The sequence below is a fragment of the Callithrix jacchus genome, chromosome 5 (assembly GCF_049354715.1).
Source record: "Callithrix jacchus isolate 240 chromosome 5, calJac240_pri, whole genome shotgun sequence".
Lineage (NCBI taxonomy): Eukaryota > Metazoa > Chordata > Mammalia > Primates > Cebidae > Callithrix > Callithrix jacchus.
In genome coordinates this window covers 76354173-76380284 of record NC_133506.1, presented here as the reverse complement: position 1 = coordinate 76380284, position 26112 = coordinate 76354173, and the positions used below count along the sequence as shown (strand labels likewise).

The 26112-nt window shown below is 49.8% G+C and overlaps 2 protein-coding genes across 6 annotated transcripts in view; both read left to right on the top strand.

Moving 5' to 3' along the window:
* The window catches only part of GAS7 (growth arrest specific 7), a 283345-nt gene extending 273282 nt beyond the window's left edge, over window positions 1-10063 (top strand). For all 5 annotated transcript variants that reach the window (XM_002747912.6, XM_035300035.3, XM_008996523.5 and 2 more), the window contains 3 exons: window positions 1314-1393; window positions 2909-3007; window positions 3664-10063. In XM_002747912.6, the coding sequence (XP_002747958.3) occupies window positions 1314-1393; window positions 2909-3007; window positions 3664-3777 (293 nt within the window). In that variant the 3' untranslated portion in view covers window positions 3778-10063. The remainder of the gene's footprint in view (window positions 1-1313; window positions 1394-2908; window positions 3008-3663) is intronic.
* A 5189-nt stretch (window positions 10064-15252) lies between these two features.
* Window positions 15253-25354, top strand: RCVRN (recoverin). Its single transcript, XM_002747921.6, has 3 exons — window positions 15253-15725; window positions 21918-22029; window positions 24727-25354. The coding sequence occupies exons 1-3, from the start codon at window positions 15345-15347 to the stop codon at window positions 24834-24836; spliced, it is 603 nt and encodes a 200-aa protein (XP_002747967.1). The 5' UTR covers window positions 15253-15344; the 3' UTR covers window positions 24837-25354.
* The last annotated feature ends 758 nt before the right edge of the window (window positions 25355-26112 follow it).

The window sequence follows — 26112 nt, the reverse complement described above, 5'->3', positions numbered from 1 at the left end:
CCTCAGCCTCCCAAAGTACTGGGATTACAGGTGTGAACCACCACGCCCAGCCCCTTCCCTGTTCTCTTTGACTTTCCTATCAGAATACCTATGAGCATCAGCGATGATGCTAGAGAAGTAACTTGGACTCTCCTCAAACTACGAAATTCCACTCTTATATTCTGCTTCTAGAATTACTAGAGAAAATCACTTTGGGATTCACTCATGAGCTTTTTCCATCATGAGCAAAGATCATGATGCCTTCCTCTTGCTGGAGCCCTGTGAAGATGAGGAAGCTACACTGAGACAGAGCTGTGCACAAGAGCTGTGCTTCTCTGCCTGCCATGTGCACATGCATCACCCAAGCTGCTCGTAAAAATGCAGTCTCTGATTCAGTAGGTCTCGGATCTACCCTGGGTTTCTGAATTTCTAGCCAACCCCAGGGGATACAGGTGCCCCTGGCCCGTAGACTGATTTGTGTAGCAAGGTTCCAAGGTGCTGGGACGCTTAGTCATGTTGGCAGTTATGTCGTGGTGCATTTTCTTTTGAATTACAAAATGCTCCAAACATGCATATGATAACAGAAAGTAATAGATTAGTCATAAAGATTTAATAGTTATGTTTGGCTCTTTCTGCTATGAAATAAAATGCAATAGAAGGAACCGATTCCTGCCCACTCACCCTTTCTCCGTTTCCCAAGGTGGCCACTTTCCCGAAGGTGGTGTGTGCAGCTCCAGTGTGTGTTATAGTCTGTGACTGCCCATGCATTCTTTTGTATTTCAGAAGGACATCTTGTGGTGTCTTCATGCACACACACACACAATCTGCAAACTTATCTTCTTCATACCAAATTGTGCGTGACATGTTTTAACCAATCTGGATTCCCCAGTGTAAAATAAAACTGTCATCTTTAGAAAAGGAAGCATTTCTTGGGCTCATGAAAGGATCGGGGGTCCTTGGAGTACCCTACACACACACACAGAACCACCATCCTGAATCCTTACAAAATGTTCGAAACATACATACGATAACAGAAAGTAATAGACTAGTCATAAAGATTTAATAGTTATGTTCACCTCAGATCTTTCTGTGATGAAATAAAATGTAATAGAAGGACACTGGGGTCAGGCTTCAGGTGGACACCTGAGCTGGTTTCCCGTGGGGCTGGGTTGCCTCTTCCTGCCCTGGCTCTGCTTTCTTCTTCCTACCGTCATCCCTTTTCCAACTTTCCAGTGGCCTCCATGACCCCAGGGGAAGGAGAAGTCTTGGCTGTGGGACACAGAGTAATGGCAAGGGTGGGATGGATCCTGATGGTGACTGTGGTCTTTTTCCAGGAGATGACCTCATGCGCTGTGTGGACCTCTACAACCAGGCCCAGTCCAAGTGGTTTGAAGAGATGGTGACCACCACACTGGTAAGTGGTCATGGATGCGTGGGCATGGCAGTGCAGGGGCTGATGCAGAGCAGCCCCTGGTGGTGGTTGGTGAGCACGGGGAGAAAGAGGTAGAGTGACCCTAGATATGGTTATCAAGTCTACTTCAGCATTGAGGTCGGAACCTCAGTCTGAGCCAGCTTACGTGGTTGCAGATCTCTGCTCCAGTGCTTCCTAGCTTTGTGGACGTGGGCACGGTTGGGTTGGGTATGGCTGCATCCTTCTCAGGCTGTCCCCTAAGAGGTCAGGGTCAACTGAGGACTCTTCCCCAACTAAGTAGATGATGGCCTCTTTAGGAAAAACAACCAAGCTATAGGAAGAGAGGATGCCCCCTCTGCCACACACATGCATCCATGCACACACAGGTCTTCAATAGGAGATCCTTGCAAGACGGCTGGATGGCTGAGATTGGAGCTACACAGGGGCATGGGGGAAGGCCTCTGACCGAGGGTAAACAACAGGTCGTAGGGCCGATGATGCTCTCCTGAGTATTTCTTGTAAAGGGGACAGCATCTCCTTATCGGTCAGCACCTGCCTGAGTGGACAGTGAAATGTGGCTGGTGCTTGGGCCAGATGGGCCAGGAGACATTATGCCCGGTGCTCATCGGATCAACCCACAGCCTAAAGCCACTGCCCATCCAGCACAGGACTAACCAGCTGCCTTCCCCAGGTGTCGGCCCACCAGAGCAGATTAGAGGCCTCCACCAGGGACAGTGACCTAGTTTTCCTCCTGGTTAATCTCCTAATTAAGCACCCTGCTTTACCCCCCTTTTCTGGTTAATCACCTGGGCAGTGACCTAGTTGTATACAGAATAACAGCCTGAGCCCCTAGATCCCAAAGACACAAAACCATCTAGAAACCAAAGGATAGGCCCCTTCCACTCTTCCCTTTGACAAAGGCTGCTCCTCATGGAGTCCTGTCTGCTTCCCTGGCCTGGCCTCTATTGTGGCCACAGCACTAGGCATGGGCAGAGGAAGGGAGACTGCTCCGCAGAGGCCCAGGGACAAGGTCCCCAGAATGTGTGGCATGGAGCTCCCACATGTGTCCCCTTGCTGCACCCCATCAGAGCACCAGGGCTAGGGCTGCCTGGGCACAGTGTCATGAGTAACAGCCCGGCGGACCCTGGTTTAAGTCCTGTCCCTCCCATAATTCTGTGCCACTTTGAGCGAGCTGTGGTGTTGTCTCTCTGGGTGTTAGCTCCCTTGCTTGGAGAATGGAGATAATGACAGAAATTCTCTCTTAAAACGGTAATGAGGACAATTAAGGAATACACATAAAGCCCTCAGCACTGTGCCTGGTGGAGCAGGCTTTTGGGACGTAAAACAGCAGCTGTGCTGTCATCATCTTCACCTTCACCCTGGACACGGGGCACGCTCTTCTTCAGACCCCAGAGACCCAGATGGGGCAGGATGTCCACAGCCAGTGTGGTCTTGGTGGGAAGACCCCAAAGTAGAGGGGACGTGCTCAGAGCTCTGTGGCCTTTGCTTTCTCGGCAGGAGCTAGAGCGGCTGGAGGTGGAGAGGGTGGAGATGATCCGGCAGCATCTGTGCCAGTACACACAGCTGCGGCACGAGACAGACATGTTCAACCAAAGCGTGAGTTTCCAGCCCTGCGGGGCTCCCAGCGGCATAGGGCCTGCAGAAAGCTGCCCGGCGCTAGGCTGTGGCAGGTGAAGTGGCCGCTGCAAGGAATCTGTCCTAAAGGTGGGCAGTGGGCAGGTGCTCTGGCCTAGGGGTGGCCTCTTGGGCTGGGCCTGTCCGGATTGTCCTGGACATCTGTGTGAATCTGCCCCTGGTATGTGAAGTGGATACATGTGAGCTGTTGACCTGAGAAGAAAGAAGCTCGTGATAATACCAGTAGCCGAAGACATTATTAAATTTCTTACAAAATAAAAACAACTTCCAGAAATCTTCAGAATACCTAAAGCCAGAGTTGTCTTTGCCCTGTTCTCTGGTGGTAAATGTGGGGTGAAATGGAGAAAGGGGTCGCAGACCTTGAGCCTTTAAGGCCCTTGTGGCCTCTCCTCCAGGCCTGGGGTCTGGCAGTGTGAGAAGCAGGGTCAGAATGTGTTCTGGGCTCCCCGTTCACAGCCTCTGCATGTTTGTCCCTCAGATGGGCTTCCCCTGGGACCCAGAGCCCTCTAGAGAGGCTGCTCTGAGAGACACAAAGGCGAGGACGGCATGTCTTCGAGGAGACCTCCCCAGCTTGGCCGCCATCTCTCACAATGTCACGTCTTCTCTGTCTCTTGCAGACAGTCGAGCCCGTGGATCAGCTGCTTCGAAAAGTGGACCCGGCCAAAGACAGGGAGCTCTGGGTCAGAGAGCACAAGACGGGCAACATCCGCCCTGTGGACATGGAGATCTAGACGGGCCTGTGCAGCTTTTGGGGGGCCTGCTGGGGAGAGGGGCTGGGCTCCCACCATGGGGCCTGTGCTGAGTGGATACCCCCCTCCCTCTCTCCTGGGCCACTGAGGAGAGGGGGGAGAGCTGGTGATTACAGATGGGTGACTCGGATGGCCCAGCTGGGGGCTCTCCCATATTCCCAGGCCCAGAAGACAGACCCACAGCCCTGCCCTTGTCTCTGAGGCTGAAGGCCCCGACTCCTGTGCTGTGCTTGCCGCTCTGAAACAAACAGGCTGGAACTTTGTGGTCCCTGCTGAGCTTTGTAGGGGTCACCGCCAAATGCTTGTGCCCTGGAAGCCCCAAGGCTCTTCCTTCAGCTGGCGCCCTTGTCTCCACGGTTTTGGAGAATCAGGGGAGGGACGTCTCTGTCTCTAAGCCAGGTGTCAGGATCAGAATCGTGGATAGCAGGTGCCATTCAGCTCCCAGCCGCACCCAGAATCCTTTGCAGCCCTCCTCCTTTATTTTTTTTTCCCATTGCATTCTGGGAGCCCACATCTGGCTTTCTCAGCCACCATTCATCATCAGGGGCTTTAGGAGGAAGGCTCGGCTCCTGTCTTCCCAGACCCACCCTGCCTGGAGAGGTCAGGATGGAACTACCTCATTCGGCAAATTAGCCCCAAATCGAGCGCTGAATCATGTCTCCTATGAGATCAGGCGCCATCTGTAAAGTCTTCTCTGGAAATGCCAGTCCACCCTTCCCTCAGCTGCTTCCTTGGGGAAGCCCCTGCTCCCACCCTGTCACCCCTTCCCAGTCTCATTAGAGGAAGTTTTCCAAAGTTCTCAGTTATTAAGACCTCATCCAGCTCGTCCAAAGGCTTCAGGGATAGACATGAACCAGCTCGTCTCAGAGGCCAGCAGGCTGGGACCTGTCCACCATGGTGCCCTCTGCACCTTTGGGCTGCCGTGGCCCCCACCCTCCCAGGCTGCCCACCACAGGCTTGTAATGGGGCTGGGTCAGTCCTACATGGGAGATGGGTCAGGCACGTCTCTGCCATCCCCCAGATGGCTGTGTCTTCTTGTGCGTGGCAGGGCTGAGACTGCTGTCCCTTGTATGGTTTTCTCTCACTGGTGGGCACTGGAAAGGCATCGCAGATGCTCCTATGGCCACACAAGGTTGCCACCTTCCAGGCAGTGTCCTGCCTCCTTGGCTTCTAGCTCCTTCTGCACATTCCAGAGCCCTGCACCAAACCCTCCTTTCCCTCTCTCCATCTTCCATTACCTGGAAGAGTCTGGTCCAAGTGTGACTTAGGAAGCTTTCAGTGCTGCCGTTGGGCCCAGCTCATTATATGTCTCCCATTCTCTGCCACAGCAAACACATTCTCTACCACATCAGTCTAGAGAGTCAGCCCGAGAGGCCGGGAGAAGCGCGAGTGAGGGCTGGATTCTAGTCGGAAACCCACTCCCTGGAAATCCATCTTTTTTCATCTTTCCCATTGACCACTTTGGGTTTGACCTGCACATCTGCAATGAGGGCAGAATTCAACAAGCACAATACTGGTCTTTCAGACTCACGTGCTGGAAACTGATGACTTATTAATCTCGAATCTTTTGGACCCTCTATCATCGAATGAGAATTGCTTTCTTGTAGTTCACATTAGAAAAATGCCCAATATACTAAAGTAAACCAAACGTTGTCATTTTTCTCTTGTTCTTGAAATGCTGCAACCAAAAAGTCCAACTCAAAGGCCTTCACCAACATGAAGACCGCTTGGTAGGACCTGACCATGGCATGGGGAACCACTCTGTCCAGATCTGGGGTTGGGTCATGACACCAGGTACCAATTTTAGAATATTATTTCTTGGTTTCTTTATGAAAAATGGGTGCTAGTGGTAATTGCTTTGTGGCTTAGTAAACTACTTTGTGGATGATTTCCAACATTCAAAACCAATAGCCTTGCTATTAACACAGATATTTTGAGTACGATATGGCTCATTGACTTTTCCATTTCCATCTGAGGATTCCAGAGTCCTCGGTTCCTCCCTGGGGTGGAGTGAGCTCTCTCGTGTCTTCCAGGGTAGCTCAAGTTGGCCCAGTTTGGGCCAGTCCATTTTTGGAGGTCACTCTTTCCCCGTCATCCCCTCATCTTCTCTTTAACCCCTTTGCGTACTTCCTTCCTTCCTTCCCTCTGTTGTTCATTCATCAAGCAAGTTAAAGCCATTGTGCTAAGTTCTAATCTGAGGACACCATATGGCCCTGTCATCAGGGAAGCCCATGATCTCTCGTTTTCAGGGTCCTTACAGGTCAGCAGCCTTGGCATTCACATACAGGTACTCTGCAGAATTTAGGTTTTCAGAGGTAAGTCTGTTGTGCTGATTAATATCCATTCATTTATTCAGCGAATGCTCAAGACAAGCCAGGCATGCTGAGAAGTGATGCTGTAGTTGCATGAAGAGGGGCGCTTTTCCCCTCTCCTCTGTTCTCCATGTGACGTAATAAGAACACTGTACCCTCCCCACACTTAACCCTCTGGGATTCTTTATTATGATATAAACTACGGCTGTGAGACAGTTACCTGTTGGATGAAAGGTAGACAGAAACAAGATCTTAATCACCTGGTCCCCAGACCCTCACAGCTCATATCCAGCTTGAATTTCAGAAATGTCTTTGTTTGCTGTGAATAACTCTTTACAAATGGGCAAGGGAAGCCCAGGGATAGCCAGTGAGGCTGTGAAATGGCCAGTGAATTGAGAGCAGGGCTGGAGTCGACAGTCCAGGCCCCCTACCCCTATGAACAGGGGCCCCTTACTGGTTGGAGTCAAGAGAAGGATGCAACTGAGAAGATAAAGAGACTGCACGTTGGAGGGGCAGGCACGCTGTCTGGGTAGTAGTGGTGGTTTTGTTTATGTCTTGGTGCTTAGGTGAGGACTTAGCGGGGTTTATTCAAAGTAGGCAGGTCTGGGCTGTTCTTAAGAACATCCATATTTCATTTCTGAGAACAAGTCACCCCCTCTACCTGCCTCCACCCAGGAGACTGGTGCACAAGATGTGTTTGTGAAAGCCTGATTTAAAATGAAGAGGAAGAAAAAATCCTGATGCCAATTGTATTCAAAGTGAGTTGGTTGCCATGACAATCTCCAGGAAGGGCCACTTGTTACCCTCTCTTCTTTCTAGTGCTTTCCATCAGTAGCAATGCATAGGCCACTTGAGCGACGGGGATGGCGGCCCTGAGGTTCTGTAACTGGGACCACCCTGGGCCTCCTATCTACCTCCACTCAGCACCCTGTTGGCCAAGGAGAATTTCTGCAGTGGGACAGTTGGTCAGGGTTGGTAATCAGCCAGGCACACCGAAAGTGTACCGACGAATTCACCCACCAGAAGTTTGTTTCTCTACCCTTTGTGAAAACCCAGCAATTACTAGATTAGTGGATGGATGCATAAAAATCTGGGCTGAGCCAAAGTCCCTTTTGGAAATACAAGCCGTAAAATTAAAAGGACATCAGAGCCCTTGGCTTGTTTAGGTGATTTTTACTTCCAGCTCCAGGCAGTCTTGGCAAGGAGCATTTAAACAGACAGCTACAGACACGCTCATTGTGTGGGGTGCAGATCAGCTGCCCGCCCGCATCGCCCGGACATCATCTCATCCCCATAATCCTTCCCACCTCTATGAGGCCCATCGCCATCATCTTTTCCCAGGTTTATTGAGGTATGATTGACATCCAGTACGATCCACCCTTTGGAAATAGACAGTTCTGTGAATTTTGACAAATTTCGTGTCTTGTGACCACCAACAGCAACCTGTTTTTATCACTCCAAAAAATTCCCTCTTCCTACCCACTTTCCCTGGCAACCCTGTTGGGTGATCTGATCCTATAATTTTGCCTCTTCTAGAATGTCATATAGGTGGAGTCACACCGATGTAGCCTTTTGAGTCCACCATCTTTCCCTCAGCTTCGCTTTTGAGTCTCTCATGCTGTGTGTGTGCAGTTTGTTCCTTCTCGTTGCCGGGAAGTGTTTCATTGCATGAGTGCACTACTCTGCTGCTTTAGCTTTACACTGAGCCGTTTGCCCTGGAAGTTCCTGGCCCAGGGTCTTCAACTTGTTTGCACGACCACTTCCAGCTCGCTGCTTCCTTCGGCTCCCCCAGGCTCCTCCTCTGCATGCCAGCTGTGCCCACAAACTGTTCTTAGGGCTCACGCTGCCTTTTTGGCTCATGGTGGGTTTTTGATAGAGCAGAAAGCAGCCAGGGATGGGAGGGGAAGGGATGGATGGGCCCTCAGTTGCTGCTCACGTCTGCTACAACCTGGAGTTAGCATCTCGGCCAGTAGATCCACTCCCTTCTGGGACCCACGCTTCAGTGTCACATGGTCCTTGGCATGTATTGAGCGTTGTAGGCTTTGAAAGATGAACAGAAGCAGCATGGACGAGAAGGCTGGGGCTGGCCCTAGGGCTCATCACGACGCTTTCCTAGAGCTGTTGCTTCCTCTGCAAGCTGAGGGTGTGTGTTCTAGATGAGTGTCTCAGGCGACTGCATGCACCTCCTCCCCTTTTCATTTCCAATGATGTGCCCTGTGCCTGTATGTGTTCATGCTGTGTCTAGCTCTCATCTGCACAGTCATGCATAGAATTGCCTCAAGTCCTGGTGAGAGAGCGAGAGATGTCTTGGCACTTTTCCATTTAGACTCAAATGGAGCTAAAATTAAGAGTTTTATGAGCTGTTAAGAATGAGGTAGTTTCTCCTAGGACCCCCAAAGAAAGTACAAGTAATGACCGTTTGGGTCTCATTCACCGGTCTTGGATGGTACATTCTGAAGTCTGCTCCCCAGAAGGCAGGACAGGCATGAAGATAGAGTCCTTGTCGCAGCTGGAGCATTTCTCAGCTGGTGGTCACACAGCCTGGCCTGTGCCTGCACTCCACTGGGTGGTGGTTCATGGTGACAGGGACAGGACCACACCCAGCTAAGGCCAGGCCAGGCTGAATGGGGCCCCCGAGGTAAACACTCCTCTAAGCTGTCTCTTGTTCATGCCCCCTGCTCAGTGAAAGGTGTGCCCCAAGGCCAGCTGGGTACCTCTCTATGCAAACCAGAGACATTTCTGGATCCAGGCCAGGTGAAGATTGGGGCTGAGAAGCCTAAGCTACCAGGGCCTCAAGGAAGGGAGCCAAGGATGCTGCTGGGACTCTGCTGGGTTGAATTTTGCCAGGGAGGATTCTTGTCTACCCCTCAGGAGTATTTCTGTTGAGGCTTTCCTGGAGGTGAAGAACCAATTCCTATAAAAAGTTTTCAGGAAGTTAAATCCCATCTCTCTTATTTTTTATTGTTTCAGCAGGTTAGAGTGAGAATCAGACAGAAAGCAAAAATCAATCTGCTTCTCCCAACTTTCTAAATGCTGGGGTATGGCTGTCAGGAGGCTCTGTTGGGAGGTGTCTGGGGGTGGGCTGGGGTTAGGGCGATGCCCTTTGGAGATTGCGTGTGGTGTTCAGGACTGTTTCTTGGGGTTTGAGGGAAACCTCTGGTGGGATTGCAGTGGAATGTAAAGAGGTCAGGGCACGTGGGTGCTCTCTTAGGGTGGGGTGACTCAGAGACCTACAGGGAAAGCCTGCTGTGCAGGGGAAGAGCAAGGACCCTGCTCTGCTGCCTCCTTTGTCTCATAACCTGAAGTTAAATCACATCCCCTGTTGGGACCTCTGTGCACTCATCTGTCAAGTGGGGACACTACCCTTCCAGCATCACCTGCAGCAGATGGGCTCTCGGGAGTCGTGGATTCCAGGCAGCCGTATGGACCTAGGGACAGACATTCAAAGGGATGTCAGCCATCCTTGGTGACAGGGGTCCCAACTTAGCATCCCTTCCCTTCCCTTAGGAAGGAGATGACTGGAGGCATCCCCTTCACAGACACAAGCACATTGGCAAACCCTATGAGAGTGGAATTTTCTAACAAAATAAACTTGCTTGTTTGATCTGTTTTCTGTAACTTTTGCTAAATACTTTATACATTTTTCATGTTAAAGAGCCGCGTCTCCCGCCAGCACACCTCACCCTGGTATGAATGTCTTCCCTCCACATTGTATATCCTACCACCCTCTGGCTGCCTAGATCAGTAAATAAAATTGATGTAATATAATTTATAAGTAACACTGTTGAAACCCTGATCCCCATGGAGGCTGTAGCCTACCCTCCCCTGCCCCGCCCCATTATCGCATTTGTGTGTATTAATGCTGAAGAATTAAATGTTTAAAGAGTTTAAATTTCGAAGGCGTTTGCTATATATAATTGTCCTGCATTATTATAAAGAGTTTTCAGGAAGTTAAATCCCATGTCATTTTTTTCTTCGGCTCTGTGTGTATACTTGAGATGCTTAGATTCATCCCATATAAAATAAACTGTCCAGAGGCACTGGGTTCCCCCGGGTGACCCTCCTTCCTCGAGGGTTGCCACATTCTCCATGTGACCTGTCTCAGCACTCCTCCCAGGCTCTCGAGATTGGTGGTGATTTCACCTCTGATGACTTAGTGAGAGACAAAGGGCACCTGGACACTGGCACCCAGATGGATGCTCTGCTCCTGGCCTCAGTCCCCTCCCCCTGGGGACTTCCTGTCTCTCTGGGTTCCAGCCCTCTGCCTCCCTCCCGTCTCTGGGGCTACTGGTTGTTTCTTTTCTCATCCCCGCCATCCGTTCATTTAGATAGATAGATAGATAGATAGATAGATAGATAGATAGATAGATAGATAGATTTTTTTTTTTTTGAGACAGAGTCTCTGTCGCTCAGGCTGGAGTGCAGTGGCACCATCTCGTCTCACTGCAACCTCTGCCTCCTGAGTTCAAGCGATTCTTTTGCCTCAGCCTCCTGAGTAGCTGAGATTACAGGCATGCACCACATTGCCCAGCTAATTTGTATATTTTTAGTAAAGACAGGATTTCACCATGTTGGCCAGGCTGGTCTCGAACTCCTGACCTCAGGTGATCCATCCTCCTCTGCCTGCCAAAGTGTTGGGATTACAGGTGTGAGCCACGGCATCCGGCCCCATCTGTTCATTTATTCGTTCAATAATTACTGAACATCCAGTGTATGCCGGACACTGCTTTAGGTCCTAGGAACACATCAGTGGGAGAAACAGAGTCCTGCTCTCAGGGAGCTTACATTCTAGCAGACAAAAACAGTAGACTCAGGAACTACGTTCTGTGGTATGGGTGTGGACGGTGTTAAGTGTCGTGGAAAAGAAAACCTGCAGAGTGAGGGTGAGTACATTGAGATATTCAATAGGGTCATTGGAGTGGCATCATTGAGACGGTGGCATTTGATCAAGGACAAGGAGACCCGGGAGGGAACCTGGAAGGTTACTGAAAACAAATGTTCCAAGCAGAGGAGATACCCTTGAGAAGGTGGCATTTGATCAGAGACAAAAAGACCTGGGAGGGACCCTGGAAAGTCACAAGAGAAATATCCCAAGCAGAGGGGAGATGCCTACATGTCTGTGGCCTGCCCAGCCTGGCTGGAGTGGAGAGAATGAGGAGGGTACAGCAGATGAGGACACTGGGCAACCCTCTTTCCTGGAGGGCTGCCACCTTCTTCATACAACCCGTCTCAGCATTCCTCCCAGGCTCTCAGGATTGGTGGTGATTTTACCTCTGATGACTTAGCAGAGAGACAAAGAGCACCTGCCCCGTTTCATCCCTCCTTGGCACCTGTGAGAAACGGTGGGATGAGGGCCAGTGCTGCCTGTTGCAGGCTTTTGACTTTGACTGGGGGAAGTGGGCAGCCATCTTGCGTGACCTGATTTCATGGCTATGGGGCTCATTGCGGGGCTGTGAGAGGACAAGAACAGAAGCAGGAGGAACTGTTAGGAGGCAGAGGAGGCCGGTGCAAGGGAGGCGGGAAGAACAGTCCGGTTCTGGATGCACCTTGAAGGTAGAGTCAAGATGATTTCTTGAGAGACTGGAGTGGGTTGTGACCAAAAGAGGAACACTATGGATGACACCAAGGGCCTCCATCCAAGTCATCAAGAAGACGGATTATCGTTTTCTGCAATGGGGACAGCTGAGGGAGGAGGGTCTTTCCCCATTCTCTTTCTCCCCTACCACCTTTTCCATACCCCCTTTTCCCTCTCAATGCAGACTTCCCTGTAGGTGCTGGCACCAGGCCAGAGGGCAGGAGGGTCGCCTTGGCCCTCAGCTCATACCCGGCAAGGTTGAGCAATGGGGAAGGGGTGGTGGCTGGGTCCCAGCTAATGGCCAAGATGAAGCTCCTGCTTGAGGGGACAGGGCCAGCTTCTGGGAAGCATCTTTCAGTCTAGGCAAAGTGAGGACGTGAACTGGAATCATCTGCCTGGAGAGGAAGCCTTCTCAAGAGCAGTCTTTGGGATTTGGGAGAGTTTATGGCCTCAGCTCAGACTTAACAAATCCACTCACAATACATCATCTCCAACAACTTGTTTGGCTAAGGAGCATAAGCTTTCCCTCTGATAGAAGATGTTTATGCAGGTTTTCAAACAAACCTCTAGGTCATGACCCCTCACTCTCAGCATCAACACAGCTGCCTGCGGTCTCCTGGGGCCCCTTCTGGGCACAGCAACCTGGGGAATGTGGACTGTACCAGGCTGCTGCCAACCTGGGTCCAGCTCCTTCCTCCTGTGCCCGGCTGGCCGGAGAGAACAGCAAAGACGCAGCCCCTGGCTGCCTTCTGCCTCACCCGGGACCTCTTTCATTGCCGTGGCAACCCCAGCTCCTCACCTCCTTGTCCTCCAGGCTCAGGCCTCCTGTGGTGTAGACAAAGGAAGCCTCAATAGTGTTGGACAGTGCAGGCCTAGACTCCTGCAGTCTTTATCACGCAATGTGAAAATGAAGAGTCAGGGAACGTCTGGGACCCATCCACTCCCCTACTCATTCATGTGCCTACAGCTTCTGATGTAAAGTCAAACAAGAAATGGCCAGTGTCACCAGGAAGCGTGCAGTTTCACGCCTTACCCTAAAAGGTGAGCTGGCAACCTAAAAGGAACTGGGATCTGTCAGTTTGTTCCGGGTCTCAAACTGAGGGCCGCAGGCTGTGTGTGCCATTTGATTTTGCCTGTCCTGTTTCTCAGACAACAATCTAGCCAGACAGTTGTCAGGCCTGGGCTTTCCTTCCTCCTGGCATCCCCATTTAGCAACATGTGACTCCGGACTGGCGACATGCCTTTAGGAGCATCCACGTCTCACCCATCACACTGGCCTGGCCATCTGCAGGCTTGATGCCGACAGGAGTGTGATCCAGGAAGCGCTTCCCTTGGCCTCCCACTTGCAGCTCAGAGCAAAGGGCCGAGGCCTCTGGCCTCACACTCCCTACATCCCCAGAGCTGCCTCAGGGCGGCAAGGAAGCTCTGGAAGTGAATGCGATTCCAAAGTGTGGCTTGGGCTCGCTTGGTTCATTTGTTTTTGAGATTGGTGACCGTCCTATTTCTAACTGCTCTTGAGAATAAATGCACACTGCAGGATGGTGAAAGCCTAGGAGAGAAAGGAGTCCTGTTAAGAAATTATATTTTCTCACAAAGTGATGGGAAACATTAGAAAGTACACACACACACACACACACACACACACCAACATTCAGGTTTCTTGAGAAACTTCTGAAATTGCAGTGAGCAGGGTGGCTGGGAGGGATGAGTCAGTCCCTCAGTGCCTGAATCTCTCATTCCTTCCTGAGCGACATCAGGTGGGCCTGGCAGGTGGCCTTCTCCCAGCAGCAAGGACCTACCTTCTGCTGCCACTAGCCTGTTAGGAAGTAGGCTAAAACCCACACATTACACCTTGAGATTCGAGGCAGGTGGATCATCTGATGTCAGGAGTTCGAGACCAGCCTGACCAATATGGTGAAACCCCGACTCTACTAAAAGAAAAAAAGAAAGAAAAAGAAAAAACTCAGCTGAGCATGGTGGCAGACATCTGTAGTCCCAGCTTCTCTGGGGGCTGATACAGGAGAATTGTTTGAATCCAGGAGGCAGAGGTTGCAGTGAACCAAGATTGTACCACTGCACTCCAGCCTAAACAATGGAGGTAGACTCGATCTAAAAAAAATACACTTTACCTGCCTGAAGACTGAAGGGTTTATTCTTCATGATTCTCACCCCAGGGCAAAAAGTGACAACTCTCCATCCACAGTGGCAAGGCTGGGGTTCTGAGTGTGTCCTGACCGCCCCCATTCCCTCACCCCCTGTGAAGCATTGCTCTCTGCTAAGCAAAGTGCACGCCCACACTCCCTTCCCTCTGGGTGATAAGAATCCAGGTGTGCAGCATCCTCACTGCTCAGTCGGTACTCCCCTGGGATGCGAAGCCTGCCCTCACACACCTCCCTCTCTTGGCCACTCAGGGATTTACCCATTCACTCAGCAAACACATTTTCCTGCCTGCTCACTCCCAGCGCTGTGCTCCGCTGCAGACGGGCATGGAGCCACAGATAGATTGTGTTTAGCCCACACCGTGTTTTTGAAAATTTCCAATCAATTGCCAAAGCTGAAAAGTGTGCAAACTGCATCTAAAACTCTGATTTTTTTATTTCTCTTAAATCATTTAAAAAAAAAAAAATCACGATCCCATGGGACCACATTTGCTGGCAGCCCCTTCTCAAGGCGACACAGGCCTGGCTGCTCCCTGCTGTCCCTCCCACCTGCTGGCCACCCGCCGACAGGGAGTTTACCTTCACTCTCTGTGACCGATGAACAGCAAGAAAACGAGTAAGTGTTTAGCATTAGCTGTGTGCCAGGTTCTATTCTAAGCGTGTCGCACGTATTGACTCACTTCAGCCCCACCATGATGGTGAGGTAGACGCTATGATGCCCATTTATTCAAGAAAGACTTACTGGGGGCCCAAGCTTGTCAGGCACTGTTCTGGCCATGGAAATGCATCTGGGAACAACACAGACAAAATCCCGTCTTTCAGGAGCTTTCATTCTGGTGAGGGGACATGGGGCATGCCAATGATGGTGTGCTGTTATAGATAGAGGGTCAGTATACATAGGCCTAGCCAGGAAGGTGACATTTAAGCAGAAACGTGACTGCAGTGAAGGATTAGAAGATTGTCCCAGGTGGAAAGAGGTTAAGAAACATGCCTGAGGTCACATAGCTAGTTAAGTAGCCAAGCTGGGATTTGAACCAATGTTGGCTCCAGAGCCTGTGCTCCTAACAACTGAATTCTAGGGCTCAGTGGGAGATGCCAGCCCTCCCTGAGACACTCAGAGTTAGTAAGGAAGAGAAACAGGGAACATGGTTGCCTTAGAGCTCTAGTGGTACAAGAGCTCTGAAGGTTCCAACCTCCTGTTTTGTTCTGGTATCCTTCCAGGAGGCCAAGATGAATTGCCTGCCTGCCCTGGGCTCTTTGCTTTAATCTCAATAGCGTTCTGGGAGCATCCCCCCACCGCCCTCCCCACCACCACCACCTCCACAAAGCTCCTGGGCCCCTCCTCCCTTCAAGGATTGGGAAGAACTGGTCTCAAATCCTCCTAAGCCACCAGCATCTCCGTCTTCAGCTCACAGCAGCCCTGAGCCCCAGCCTGCAGCCAGGGCACCACACACGTCCCACCCACCCAGCGACTCCCCAGCTGCTGCCCACTCTTCCTTACCCATGGGGAACAGCAAAAGTGGGGCCCTGTCCAAGGAGATCCTGGAGGAGCTGCAGCTGAACACCAAGTTCTCAGAGGAGGAGCTGTCCACCTGGTACCAGTCCTTCCTGAGAGACTGCCCCAGCGGCCGCATCACCCAGCAGCAGTTCCAGAACATCTACTCCAAGTTCTTCCCCGATGCTGACCCCAAGGCCTACGCCCAGCATGTGTTCCGCAGCTTCGATTCCAACCTCGACGGCACCCTGGACTTCAAGGAGTACATCATCGCCCTGCATATGACCACCGCGGGCAAGACCAACCAGAAGCTGGAGTGGGCCTTCTCCCTCTATGACGTGGATGGCAATGGGACCATCAGCAAGAATGAAGTGCTGGAGATCGTCCTAGTCAGTGTCCCTCTCCCCTTCTGGCTGGGTGGTGCTGGGGTCACTCAGGGCTGGGGAGTCCCCTGCTGCGGCTGCTGCAGTGGGAGTAGAGCTGTGGGTGGAGGGGGGATTCAGGCCACACTGGCTCTGAGAGAGTGGTGCTCCAAGATGCTGATATTGGTAAGAGGGGTGGGCACTTGCCCACAGCTTCATTTTCTTCCTGAAGAAGAATCTGAGTGTTTTCTAATACAGTCCTGTGACGCGTGGCTTAGCCATGTTCAGGTCAACAATAGACCATATATATCATTGTGGTCCCATGAAATCGTAATGGAGCTGAAAAATTCCTATTGTCTAGTGATGTCATAGCAAAGTTACTTGATTTTTCAAATGCATTTAGTGTAGCCTAAGTGTAGAGCATCTAGAAAGTCTGCAGTAGAGTACAGTAATGTCCTGGGTGTTCACATGCACTCCCCACTCACTCACTGACTCACCCAGAGCGACTCCCAATCCTGCAAGCTCCCCTCAAGGTAAGTGCCCTAGACAGGTCTTTATACTGTATTTTTACTGTATGATTTCTATATTTAAATACATTTAGATCCACAAATACTAACCATCATGTGATAACTGCCTGCAGCATTCAGGACAGCCACATGCTGCATGGGTTTGTAGCCTAGGAGCAAAAGGCTGGACCACCGAGTCAGGGGGTGTTGTAGGCTCCACTCTCTGGGTTTGTGTGAGGACGCTGTATGATGTCCCCACCTGGAAACTGCCTAATGATGTGTTTCTCAGAATGTATTCCTGTCTTTGAGTGACACGTGACTATATTTACATTTTTTTTCTCTCTCTCCATCCTTCGTTTCGTCCTTCCTTTATTAAAATGTCCTTTAGGCCAGGCAAGGTGGCTCACGCCTGTAATCCCAGCACTTTGGGAGGCCAAGGTGGGCAGATCACCTAAGGTCAGGAGTTTGAGACCAGCCTGACCAACATGGAAAGACCCCATCTCTACTAAAAATACAAGATTAGCCGTATGTGGTGGTGCATGCCTGTAATCTCAGCTACTCGGGAGGCTGAGGCAGGAGAATCGCTTGAACCCAAGAGGTGGAGGTTGTGGTGAGCTGAGATTGCGCCATTGCACTCCAGCCTGGGCAACAAGAACAAAACTCCATCTCAAACAAAGAAACAAACAAAAAAGTCCTTTAAAATTTTCAGCAGTACACATTCAAGTTGAATCAATGATTAATTCTAAACACACAATATGCTTCAAATATAAAGTCGAAAAAGGTCAAAGTTGAGTAAACTCTGAGTTCTAGTCTTAAGGTTCTCCCCAGCGCCAGGTGGGTCACCGCACCACCCGCACCACCCGCACCACGCATGAGCCCCCGCTTCCCACATGCGGCGGCTCCTTGGCAGGTTCCTTGGCTCCTGGCAGGTTCCCTGTGAGGCACACATGCTTCCACATGGTTCCCAGCACACCTTCTCCATCCATAGTGTCCTCATGTGAGATCCTTTGTTGTGAAAGCAATGGCAAAAACCACAATTACTTTGCACCAACCTAATAGGTGTCTTGAAAATGGTTTATCTGTTAGAAGTAACTGATGAAATTTAAAAGCATAGGCAAAAGAGACTAAAAACTGCCTCTAATTCCAACATCCAGGGAAAACTTTTCTTGCTGTATCAATAGGAACCTTTTCAGTCTTTTATCTATATAATTTTAAACAATGTTAAAGCTATGACATATTCACATATGATTTTTATCATACATTTTCTTTTATCATGAGTGCTTTCCATATCATTACATATTCTTCCAAAACACTTCTTTTTTCTTCAGACAGAGTTTTGCTCTTGTCGCCCAGGCTGGAGTGCAGTGGCATGATCTCAGCTCACTGCAGCCTCTGCCTCACAGGTTCAAGCAATTCTCCTGTCCTGCCTCAGCCTCCCAAGCAGCTGCGATTACTGGCACCTGGCACTACACCCAGCTAATTTCTGTATTTTCAGTAGAGATGGGTTTTTGCCATGTTGGCCAGGCTGGTGTTGAATGCCTGACCTCATATAATACACCCACCTCGGTCTCCCAAAGTGCTGTGATTATAGGCATAAGCCTCCGCACCCAACCTCTTCCAAAACACTTTTAATAGCTGTTTGGAGTTCTAGCTTACGGAAATGTGGAAATTATTTAACATTCCTATGTTTTTGGACATTAGGGTGTTTCCATTTCTTTCCTATTTTACCAGTTCTCATTTCCTTCATTTGATATTTTTTACTTGTTCTTTTTCAGTCCTGCTGCCCCTGCCATTGGTTTATTGTTCTAATTCCATTTCTGTTAGTAGACAGACTGTTTTGTGCATTTTTAATCATGCTTTCATTTGCATGACTGCAAATGCACGAAAATCTTCCACTTTTATTAGGAGAAACCATAAATAAAACAGCAAAGCATACGGCTTGTGGTCCATGGGTTTATGCTCAGTGCTCGGCTCGGGTCTCCTGTTCCGGCAGGTATGTGTCACCCTCATTGCTATCTCAGCACAGCCTGCAGAGGAGCTCCCCAGGATTGGTTGTGGGGTCTCTGGGTGGCCTGGGACAGGGACTAAGTCTTCAGAGATGCATAAAAAATGCGGGGCCTAGCAGAAGCCTACAAATGGATACTCCTTGAAGAAAAGGCGGATGGAGGGAAAGAGGCGGGATAGGAGTCAGGAAGGAAAGAGAGGGAAGCAAGGGGGAGGAAAGAAGGGAGGGAGGAGAAGGAAAGGAGGAGAGAAAAGAAGAAAGAAGAAAGGGAGGGAGGGAGAAGCCATCAGTGGCTGAGGCTGTGCAAGGTGACAGAAGGCTCTGCTATTCACCAGATTACAAGTTCATGGGCAGAGCACTCCGTGGGGGAGTCACAAGTGAAGGATTCTAGCCCCTGCTCTGATTCCAACTAGCTGTGTTGCTGTGGGAAAACCATATAACCTTCCTGGACCCAGGGTGAGGATTTGATTATTTTTGAAGCCTTTTCTAAGACCCTGAAGGTCTGTCCCTCCATGTTGGAAGTGGGGTGGGCAGGCAGTCACTCCCAGCTTCAGCTGGCACACCTGCACATGGTACCCCAGGCCCTGCACAGACCAAGATGAGTGTGGGAGGCACCTACTTGTGTCCACCTCAGGGCTCTGGGTGCTGCCAGCAAGGCTGCTGCCTTGGGCTGCTGCCTTTGGTCTCCCTGCTCCTTTTTCCAGCACCAGGGGGCTGAAGGAGAACTTCTCAAAGCCTTCCCTCAAGAATAATTTCATAGCCATTATTGCCCCTGCCTGACCTGCTCACAGGTGTCTCCAGGGAGACAAAAGGCTCTGGCCAGAGCCAGTAACCTCCCAACTCCCACCCAACATACCTGCCTGTCCTCAGCATCCAAGGACCTACTGCCTTGGGTGTCCCTTCTGGACCTGGCTGGCACTGGTGTTCCTGGGCCAGTGGAATCCTAGAAACTTGGAGCTGGAAGGGTGCTCCTTTGTCCCTGCATCTCACAGGTCTGGGGCACTTCATGCTTCCCCTATACTGCATACCCAGCTGCTTTATTAGGGGGGAGGGAGGTGAGAAGGATGGGATCCTTGATCCCAAAGCTAAGCCTTTCTCTGAATCCCTCCTTGAGCAGAAGGTTAAATGAGGGGCTTCCCGTGCCATAGGAAGACCTTTGAAACGTTCTTGTTGATGCCTTCCTCTCCCTCCCCCAGGCTTGCCCAATGCCCTCCAGGCCCTTCCAGTAATAAGGAGGTGAGTGGGCTATGGCATAACCCAGGGTGTACCAGTTCTAGAACTAAAATGCCTGGGTTCAAATCTCTGCCCTTCTACTTCTAGCTGGGTGACTTCCAGCAAGTTAGTTGTCTCAATTTCTTCTTCCATAAAATGGGACCGATAAAGCCTTCTTCATAAGGTTATTGTGAAGATGAGGTGTAAAAATCTTTAGAAAAGTGATAACTAGGCCAGGCATAGTGGCCCATGCCTATAATCCAAGCACTTTGGGAGGCCAAGGTGAAAGGATCTCTTGTGCTCAGGAGTTTGAGACCAGCCTGGGCAACACAGTGAGACCCCATCTCTACAAAAAAATTCAAAAAATTTGCTGAGCATGGTGGTGTGCACCCGTAGTCCCAGATACTCAGAACACTGAGGTGGGAGGATTGCTTGAGCCCAGCACATCAAGGCTGCAGTGAGCCATGATTGCACCACTGCACTCCAGCCTAGGCAACAAAAAAAACCCTCCCTGTCTCAAAAAAAAAAAAAAAAAAACCAACAAACAAAACAAAACAAAAAAGAAAGAAAAAAGAAAATGAAGAAGAAAAGAAACAAGAAAATAAAAGAGAGTAACACCTATTAAGCACTCAACAAATGTTAGCCGTTATTGCCATAAGCCAGTCCTACTGACTTATGAACCCAGAAGAAGAGGTTTACTATTCTAAAACCTCTGGGTAGTAGGGTCTGAGGTAGTGATTCCCAAACTCCAACCTCTAAAACATCAGTAATGTTTTTAGATACCTGCTGACCACTTGCACGTCTTCTTAAGAGGCTGCTATAACATTTTCATCGGGAAGCTTTTTCTTTCTTATTTTCATTTTTAAAAACAAGTGAAATTAATATGTCTACATGGCCAGAAAATCAAACAATACAGAAAGGTACAAAATAAGAAGTGAACGGCTTCTTTTCCTTTTCCCCAAATTCCCTGCCCCTTATGAGAACCTCAAAAATACAGATGCCCAGGTCCCGCCCCCAGGAATTTTGATTTAGTAAATCATGTGGGGGCCTGGATTATAACTGTATTATATCTGTATTATAACTGCTGTCTGCTCCTGCAGGCTGGCTGGTGGGGCACTGAGAGAGGGACAGCGTGATGGAGGTGACCCACAGTCCCTGATGTGTCTTTCATAATGGTTGTACTATTTTACATTCCCAGCAACAGTGGACCAGGGTTCCCTTGTCACCACATTCTTGCCAACACCTGTAATTTCTTGCCTTTTTTTTTATCACAGCCGTTCTAACAGGTGTGAGGTGATATCTCATTGTAGTATGGATTTATATTTCCCTGTTGATCAGTGATGTTTTTAGATACCTGCTGGCCACTTGCACATCTTCTTAAGAGAAATGTCTATTTGGGTCCTTTGCCCATTTTCTTTTTTTTTTTTTTCCAGACAGAGTTTTACTCTTGTCACCCAGGCTGGTGCAATGGTGTGATCTTGGCTCATTGCAACCTTCGCCTCCCGGGTTCAAGTGATTCTCCTGCCTCAGCCTCCTGAGTAGCTGGGACTACAGGCACACACCATCATACCTGGATAAATTTGTATCTTTAGTGGAGATGGGGTTTCACCATGTTGGCCAGGCTGGTCTTGAACTCCTGACCTCAGGTGATCCACCGTCTTGGCCTTCCAAAGTGCTGGGATACGGATGTGAGCCACCACACCTGGCATCCTTTGCCCATTTTTCAATTATGTTATTGGTTCTTTTGCTATTGAGTTGTAGGAGTTCCGTGTGTGTGTGTGTGTGTGTGTGTGTGTGTGTGTGTGTGTGTATATCTATATATATATAGATATATAGATAGAGAGAGATGGGGTCTTGCTCTGTCACCTAGGCTGAAGTGCAGAGGTGCAAAAATGGATCACTGCAGCCTAGACCTCCTGGGCTCAAGCGATCCTCAACTTCCCTTGTAGCTGGGACTGCAGACAGGTCCCACCGCCTCTGCCAATTAATTTTCTTTTGTAAAGTTGGAATCTCACTTTGTTGCCTAGACTGGTCTCAAATTTCTGGCCTCACGTGATCGACCTGCCTCGTCCTTCCAAAGTGCTGGGATTACAGGCATCAGCCACGCCACCTGGCCCCTTACATATTTTTTATATTAACCCAATATAAGATACATGGTTTGCAAATGTTTTCTCCCATTCCATAAGTTGCCTTTTGATTTTATTCATTGTTTCCTGTCACGTGGAGAAGCTCTTTAGTCTGATGTCATCTCGTTTGTTCCTTTTAGTTTATGTTATCTGCACTTTTGGTGTCATATCCAAAAATCACCATCAAGACTGGTGTCAAGAAGCTTTTCTCCTGTGTTTTCCTCTAGCAGTTTGACGGTCTGAGGTCTTATGTTTAAGTCCTTTATCCATTTTGAGTAGATTTTTGTGTATGGTGTAAGATGTGGATTTTCCAGGGTTGCCAGCCCCTTGGAGTCCTGCCTAACAAGTTCTTTATTTCGGTTTGGTACAGGCTATTTTCAAAATGATCTCTCCTGAGGATGTGAAGCTCCTTCCAGATGATGAAAACACACCAGAAAAACGAGCTGAGAAGATCTGGAAGTACTTCGGAAAGAATGATGATGGTGAGTTCCTTTTCCTTCATTGCCTTTGATTTTTCAACCATGGGCTGTTTCCTGGAAACCCCACAAGCTTTATTCTTCTGAGTCACAGTGCCCAGACAGGACGGGGGACACTCATTCAATTGTACATTTTCAGAACTGTCTGAAGGGTTAAATGGGGGAATGGCCTTAAGGGTGAGCAGGAGCCAAAAATGTTTTCTGTACCATTGGAACAAGAGCAAACTTCAACTCACCCTAGCTTTGAATTAATGTCAAGTTTCAAGTGAGTGGGACCTAAATCTATGTGGTTTTACTTTGGAAAGTTAGTTTGGGTCCTGTGAGAAACACCACCAAGACAGGATTAGATTTAAATGAGATTGCAAGAGATTTACGTGGGGAAGGCTGATGAAGGAAAACAGGGAGGGATCTAGAGGAGGCTGGGAAAACCATCCAAGGGCCATGCAGATCTGATTCCCGGCAGGGAGAGAGGGAAAGAAAGGTTAGGTAAGAAGTGCCTGAGACCTCGGTGCATTCTGGGAAAGTGTTGACAGAGTCGATGGGGTGTCCTCATTGCCCCTGTCAGTCTTGGTGCCCCTGCCCTGTCAGTCAGTGACTGGAAGCAGCCCTCAGGAAGCAGGGTCCTACATTGAGGGCAGTGATGGGTTCCAACCCTCAGCTGCTGAGGCTGGGCATCTATGATGCTCACAGCCAGCACAGGAAGGATGTGGTGGAGGAACTGGTGTTAGGCTGGAGTTGCAAATGCATATGGCTGGAGGGGTGGGAATGATGGAAATGAGTGATGTGGATAGTAACCTACAAGCAGTGGCAATTGGCAAACAGCAGAGGGTCCACCTCTGGTCTGATGGCTTTCACCATATTCCGCCTAAGAATATGGAACCTATCATGGTTGAGACATCATCTGATTTTTTGTTTTTTAAGAGAAGCCAGCCATGGAGATTTTTTAAATCCAGTGTGTCTCAATTGATAAAACACAGCATGGCCCAAACACATCCAAGGATCCTGTATTAACCCCTTTGGTGAACTCTAGAGTCAGTCAGGTTCAAGAAAAAAAAATCTGAGCAGGATGCTACATAAGAGCAGAGAGAAATGACCTTGCTCCTCCTAATCTGCCCACAAATGATGGAATCAGAGAAGCATGAAGGTCATTGAGGTAGGAGGGACATAAGACACAGAATTTAAGAAGGTGCTTATTCTCAGGGGTCAACAGTGCACTCACAGGACCTGAAAGTGAGTGCCTCCTTAAATTCCCACCTTGGTACTTTACCCACCTTTAGCTCATTGGCCCTGATTGGCACCTCTCCTTTGAGCACTTCCTCCTCCTTGCACAGACCCTGGCTGCCAAGATGCCTTCTTTTGGCACTTCACCCCACTGGCTCCTTAACTGCCTTCGTGACCTTCCCTCCCTGTGTTCTGCTATTTGCTCATCTGAAAGTTGCCCCCGCGGATGTCCCAGGAGGGAATGATGTCAGAGGGCCGACGGATCGCTCCTGTGGGTGATGTGTTATATGTGTTTCCACGTGGCCCGTCTGGAGACAATGCCTCACGGCAGATTCAGGCTTTGACGGTGGGAGTTTCAAGCTCTCTGTGAGTTCTCCATGGGGTGGCTCATTTGGGGATGTTAAAACCCAAAATTTACCACCCAGATTTATGCAGAGATCCTAACCCAGAAGGGATTAAGGGCATCCAAAAGGCCCAGAGGATAAGTCAAAAATCACATTCAGTTCATCAAAGCTCGTTGACACCAACTCTGTGCTAGGCTTTGTCAGCGTGCAACAGAAAGGAGCATCTGTTTCATGCTAGAGGTATTTCTGTGTGTGACTGCCTTCCCTGCCATATCAAGAGTTTCCCAGGGAGAGACTTCTCATTCTCTTCTATTGTACACCCACCTCTGCTCCCTGTGGTGGCCTTGGCTCCAAGCACTGTGGCATCTGGGCTCAGGACCATGCATTGCACTGGACTAATCTGAATACAGTAAGCCACCTGGAAAAACACCAGGAAACAGGCTGTGGCTGGAACAAGGCTGTCTCTCAGTCCTGATACCAAATAAGGAGTCAGATGAGATTGAGGGACACGGGGATGGATGCATAGGAAGGGATCTTGGTGGAACTGGCAGCCAGGAATCATGGGGTGCCTGTGTGCTGCAGGTGCCAAAGAGACCTCTCTGCAAGCCATGCTCCCCCTCGCATGATTTCATTGGACCCCTCACTTCTCACTCGTATTCTGGGGGGACATTGTTCCCTGCTTCTCAGCTGAGATTCTGGGTCTGACATCCAGATTGTTTTGCTTTGCTCCAACCCCCAGAAGCTCCCCCCGAACTTGATCCTTGAAACTTGAGCTAATATTGAAAATAGAATAACAATTGATAGTTATGACTAATTATTGAAGTACTTAATAACCAGTAAGGCAGGGGCACTGGCCAGTTGGCAGAGGCATATAGCACAAGATGGGCATCCCGGGGGCCCCTCCAGTGCCAGTCATTCACCTCTCTTTGCTGGTTCCCAGGGAGCTCCAAGGGTCTTGGGAAAGGAGGTGAGTATCCAAACTGGGGTGGGGGAATATGGAATACACAGGGCCACTGAGTATTTTCATAATAGATACATGCACACTGGGCATACTGGCTGGATGTCAGCCTCATCACAGCTTGCTTGGCTATCAGTCCTGACTGTTTTATATATGCATTTATTTTTCCCCAATGCACAGATAAACTTACAGAGAAAGAATTCATTGACGGAACCCTGGCCAATAATGAAATTCTGCGACTGATCCAGTTTGAGCCTCAAAAAGTGAAGGAAAAGAAAAAGAACCCCTGATGCCAACTGTTCAGCTATCCTCCCTCCACTCACCACTCACATGACACCCATAAGCACGTGCATGCACACATGCACACACGCACACACGCAAGCACACACACACGCAAGGACACACATGCACACACGCACATGCACGCAAGGACACACACATGCACACACGCACGTGCACGCATGCACACATACATGCACACACGCACACACACATGCACATGCATGCGCACATACCCACACATGCACACATCCACCCCAGGGCCAAGAGGGAGGCCTGCACACAAGCCCACAGCACAGCTCCCTGCCAAAATGAAGCATCTGTAGTGGCCCACTGGTTCCTTCTTCCTGGGTCTTCAGCATCCCTCCTATCATCCCCCACCCCACCCCTCCCTCTGCCCACCAGGCCATGGCCCTGTGCTAATCCCAGGATTAGGCCATAGGAGTCCTAAGTGTCACCCTGCTCTAAGCTCCTTTGTGGAGTGCTGGGTAAGCAGTTTCCAATAAACACAAGTGGAGCTGGGCACGCAGCTGCTGGTCATCCTTCAACTGGAAAAGGAAGTGATTTCTGTCAGCCACACCCCAAAGACAAGGCTGAGTGGCAGTGGCAGCTAGGCTGGGCTGCTCTGGTGCCGAATGAACCTGACTCGGTCCTGCTGTCATTGAACTCATGGTCCAGAGGGCACAGACAATGGACTTGGAAGGAGCCATGACCAATGGCCCAGGTTACCAAGGAGATGTGTAGAGCACCAGGGGAGGACACAGTGGAAGGGGCTGACTTGTCAGTGGGGGCCAGGGACCACATCCCTGATGAAGGGACATTTTGATTCAGATCCACTGCCCATGAGGTAGGGGACAGGGTTGGGATGGGGAAGTTTCAAACAGAAGGCGGCCAACACAGAGCCGATGAGGCACAAACAACTATCTCAAGTTCCAGGAGAAGGTCATGGTGTCTGGAGGGTAGAAAGAGGAGAGAGAGCAAAGTGTGAGCTGAACCTAAAAGGTGGGTGGGAACTGGACCGCCCAAGGCCTTCCCTGCAGCCCATGGTAAGCACTTGGAGTTTCACCATGGGTGTAGTGGTGCCACCGTGTAGTTGGAAGTAGGAGGGATTTATGTCTGTAAGAGAAGCCCCCAGCAGGCTAAAATAAATAGTGACTGGGGGCTTATTCAAGCCTGATGAATAAGCCTTTGCAGCCACCCAGGTGGTCTGGACCAGGGGAGAGGCAGAGGGATGGAGAGGACCAGACCCAGTGAGGACACATTCAGGAGGCACAGTCTACCTGGCTG

Bases quoted from the DNA above. Each gene is read 5' to 3' on its own strand.
- RCVRN (XM_002747921.6), top strand. From the start codon at position 15,345: ATGGGGAACAGCAAAAGTGGGGCCCTGTCCAAGGAGATCCTGGAGGAG. The intron at 15,726-21,917 runs GTCAGTGTCCCT...GGTTTGGTACAG, and splicing joins AAGTGCTGGAGATCGTCCTA to GCTATTTTCAAAATGATCTC. The intron at 22,030-24,726 runs GTGAGTTCCTTT...CCCAATGCACAG, and splicing joins CTTCGGAAAGAATGATGATG to ATAAACTTACAGAGAAAGAA.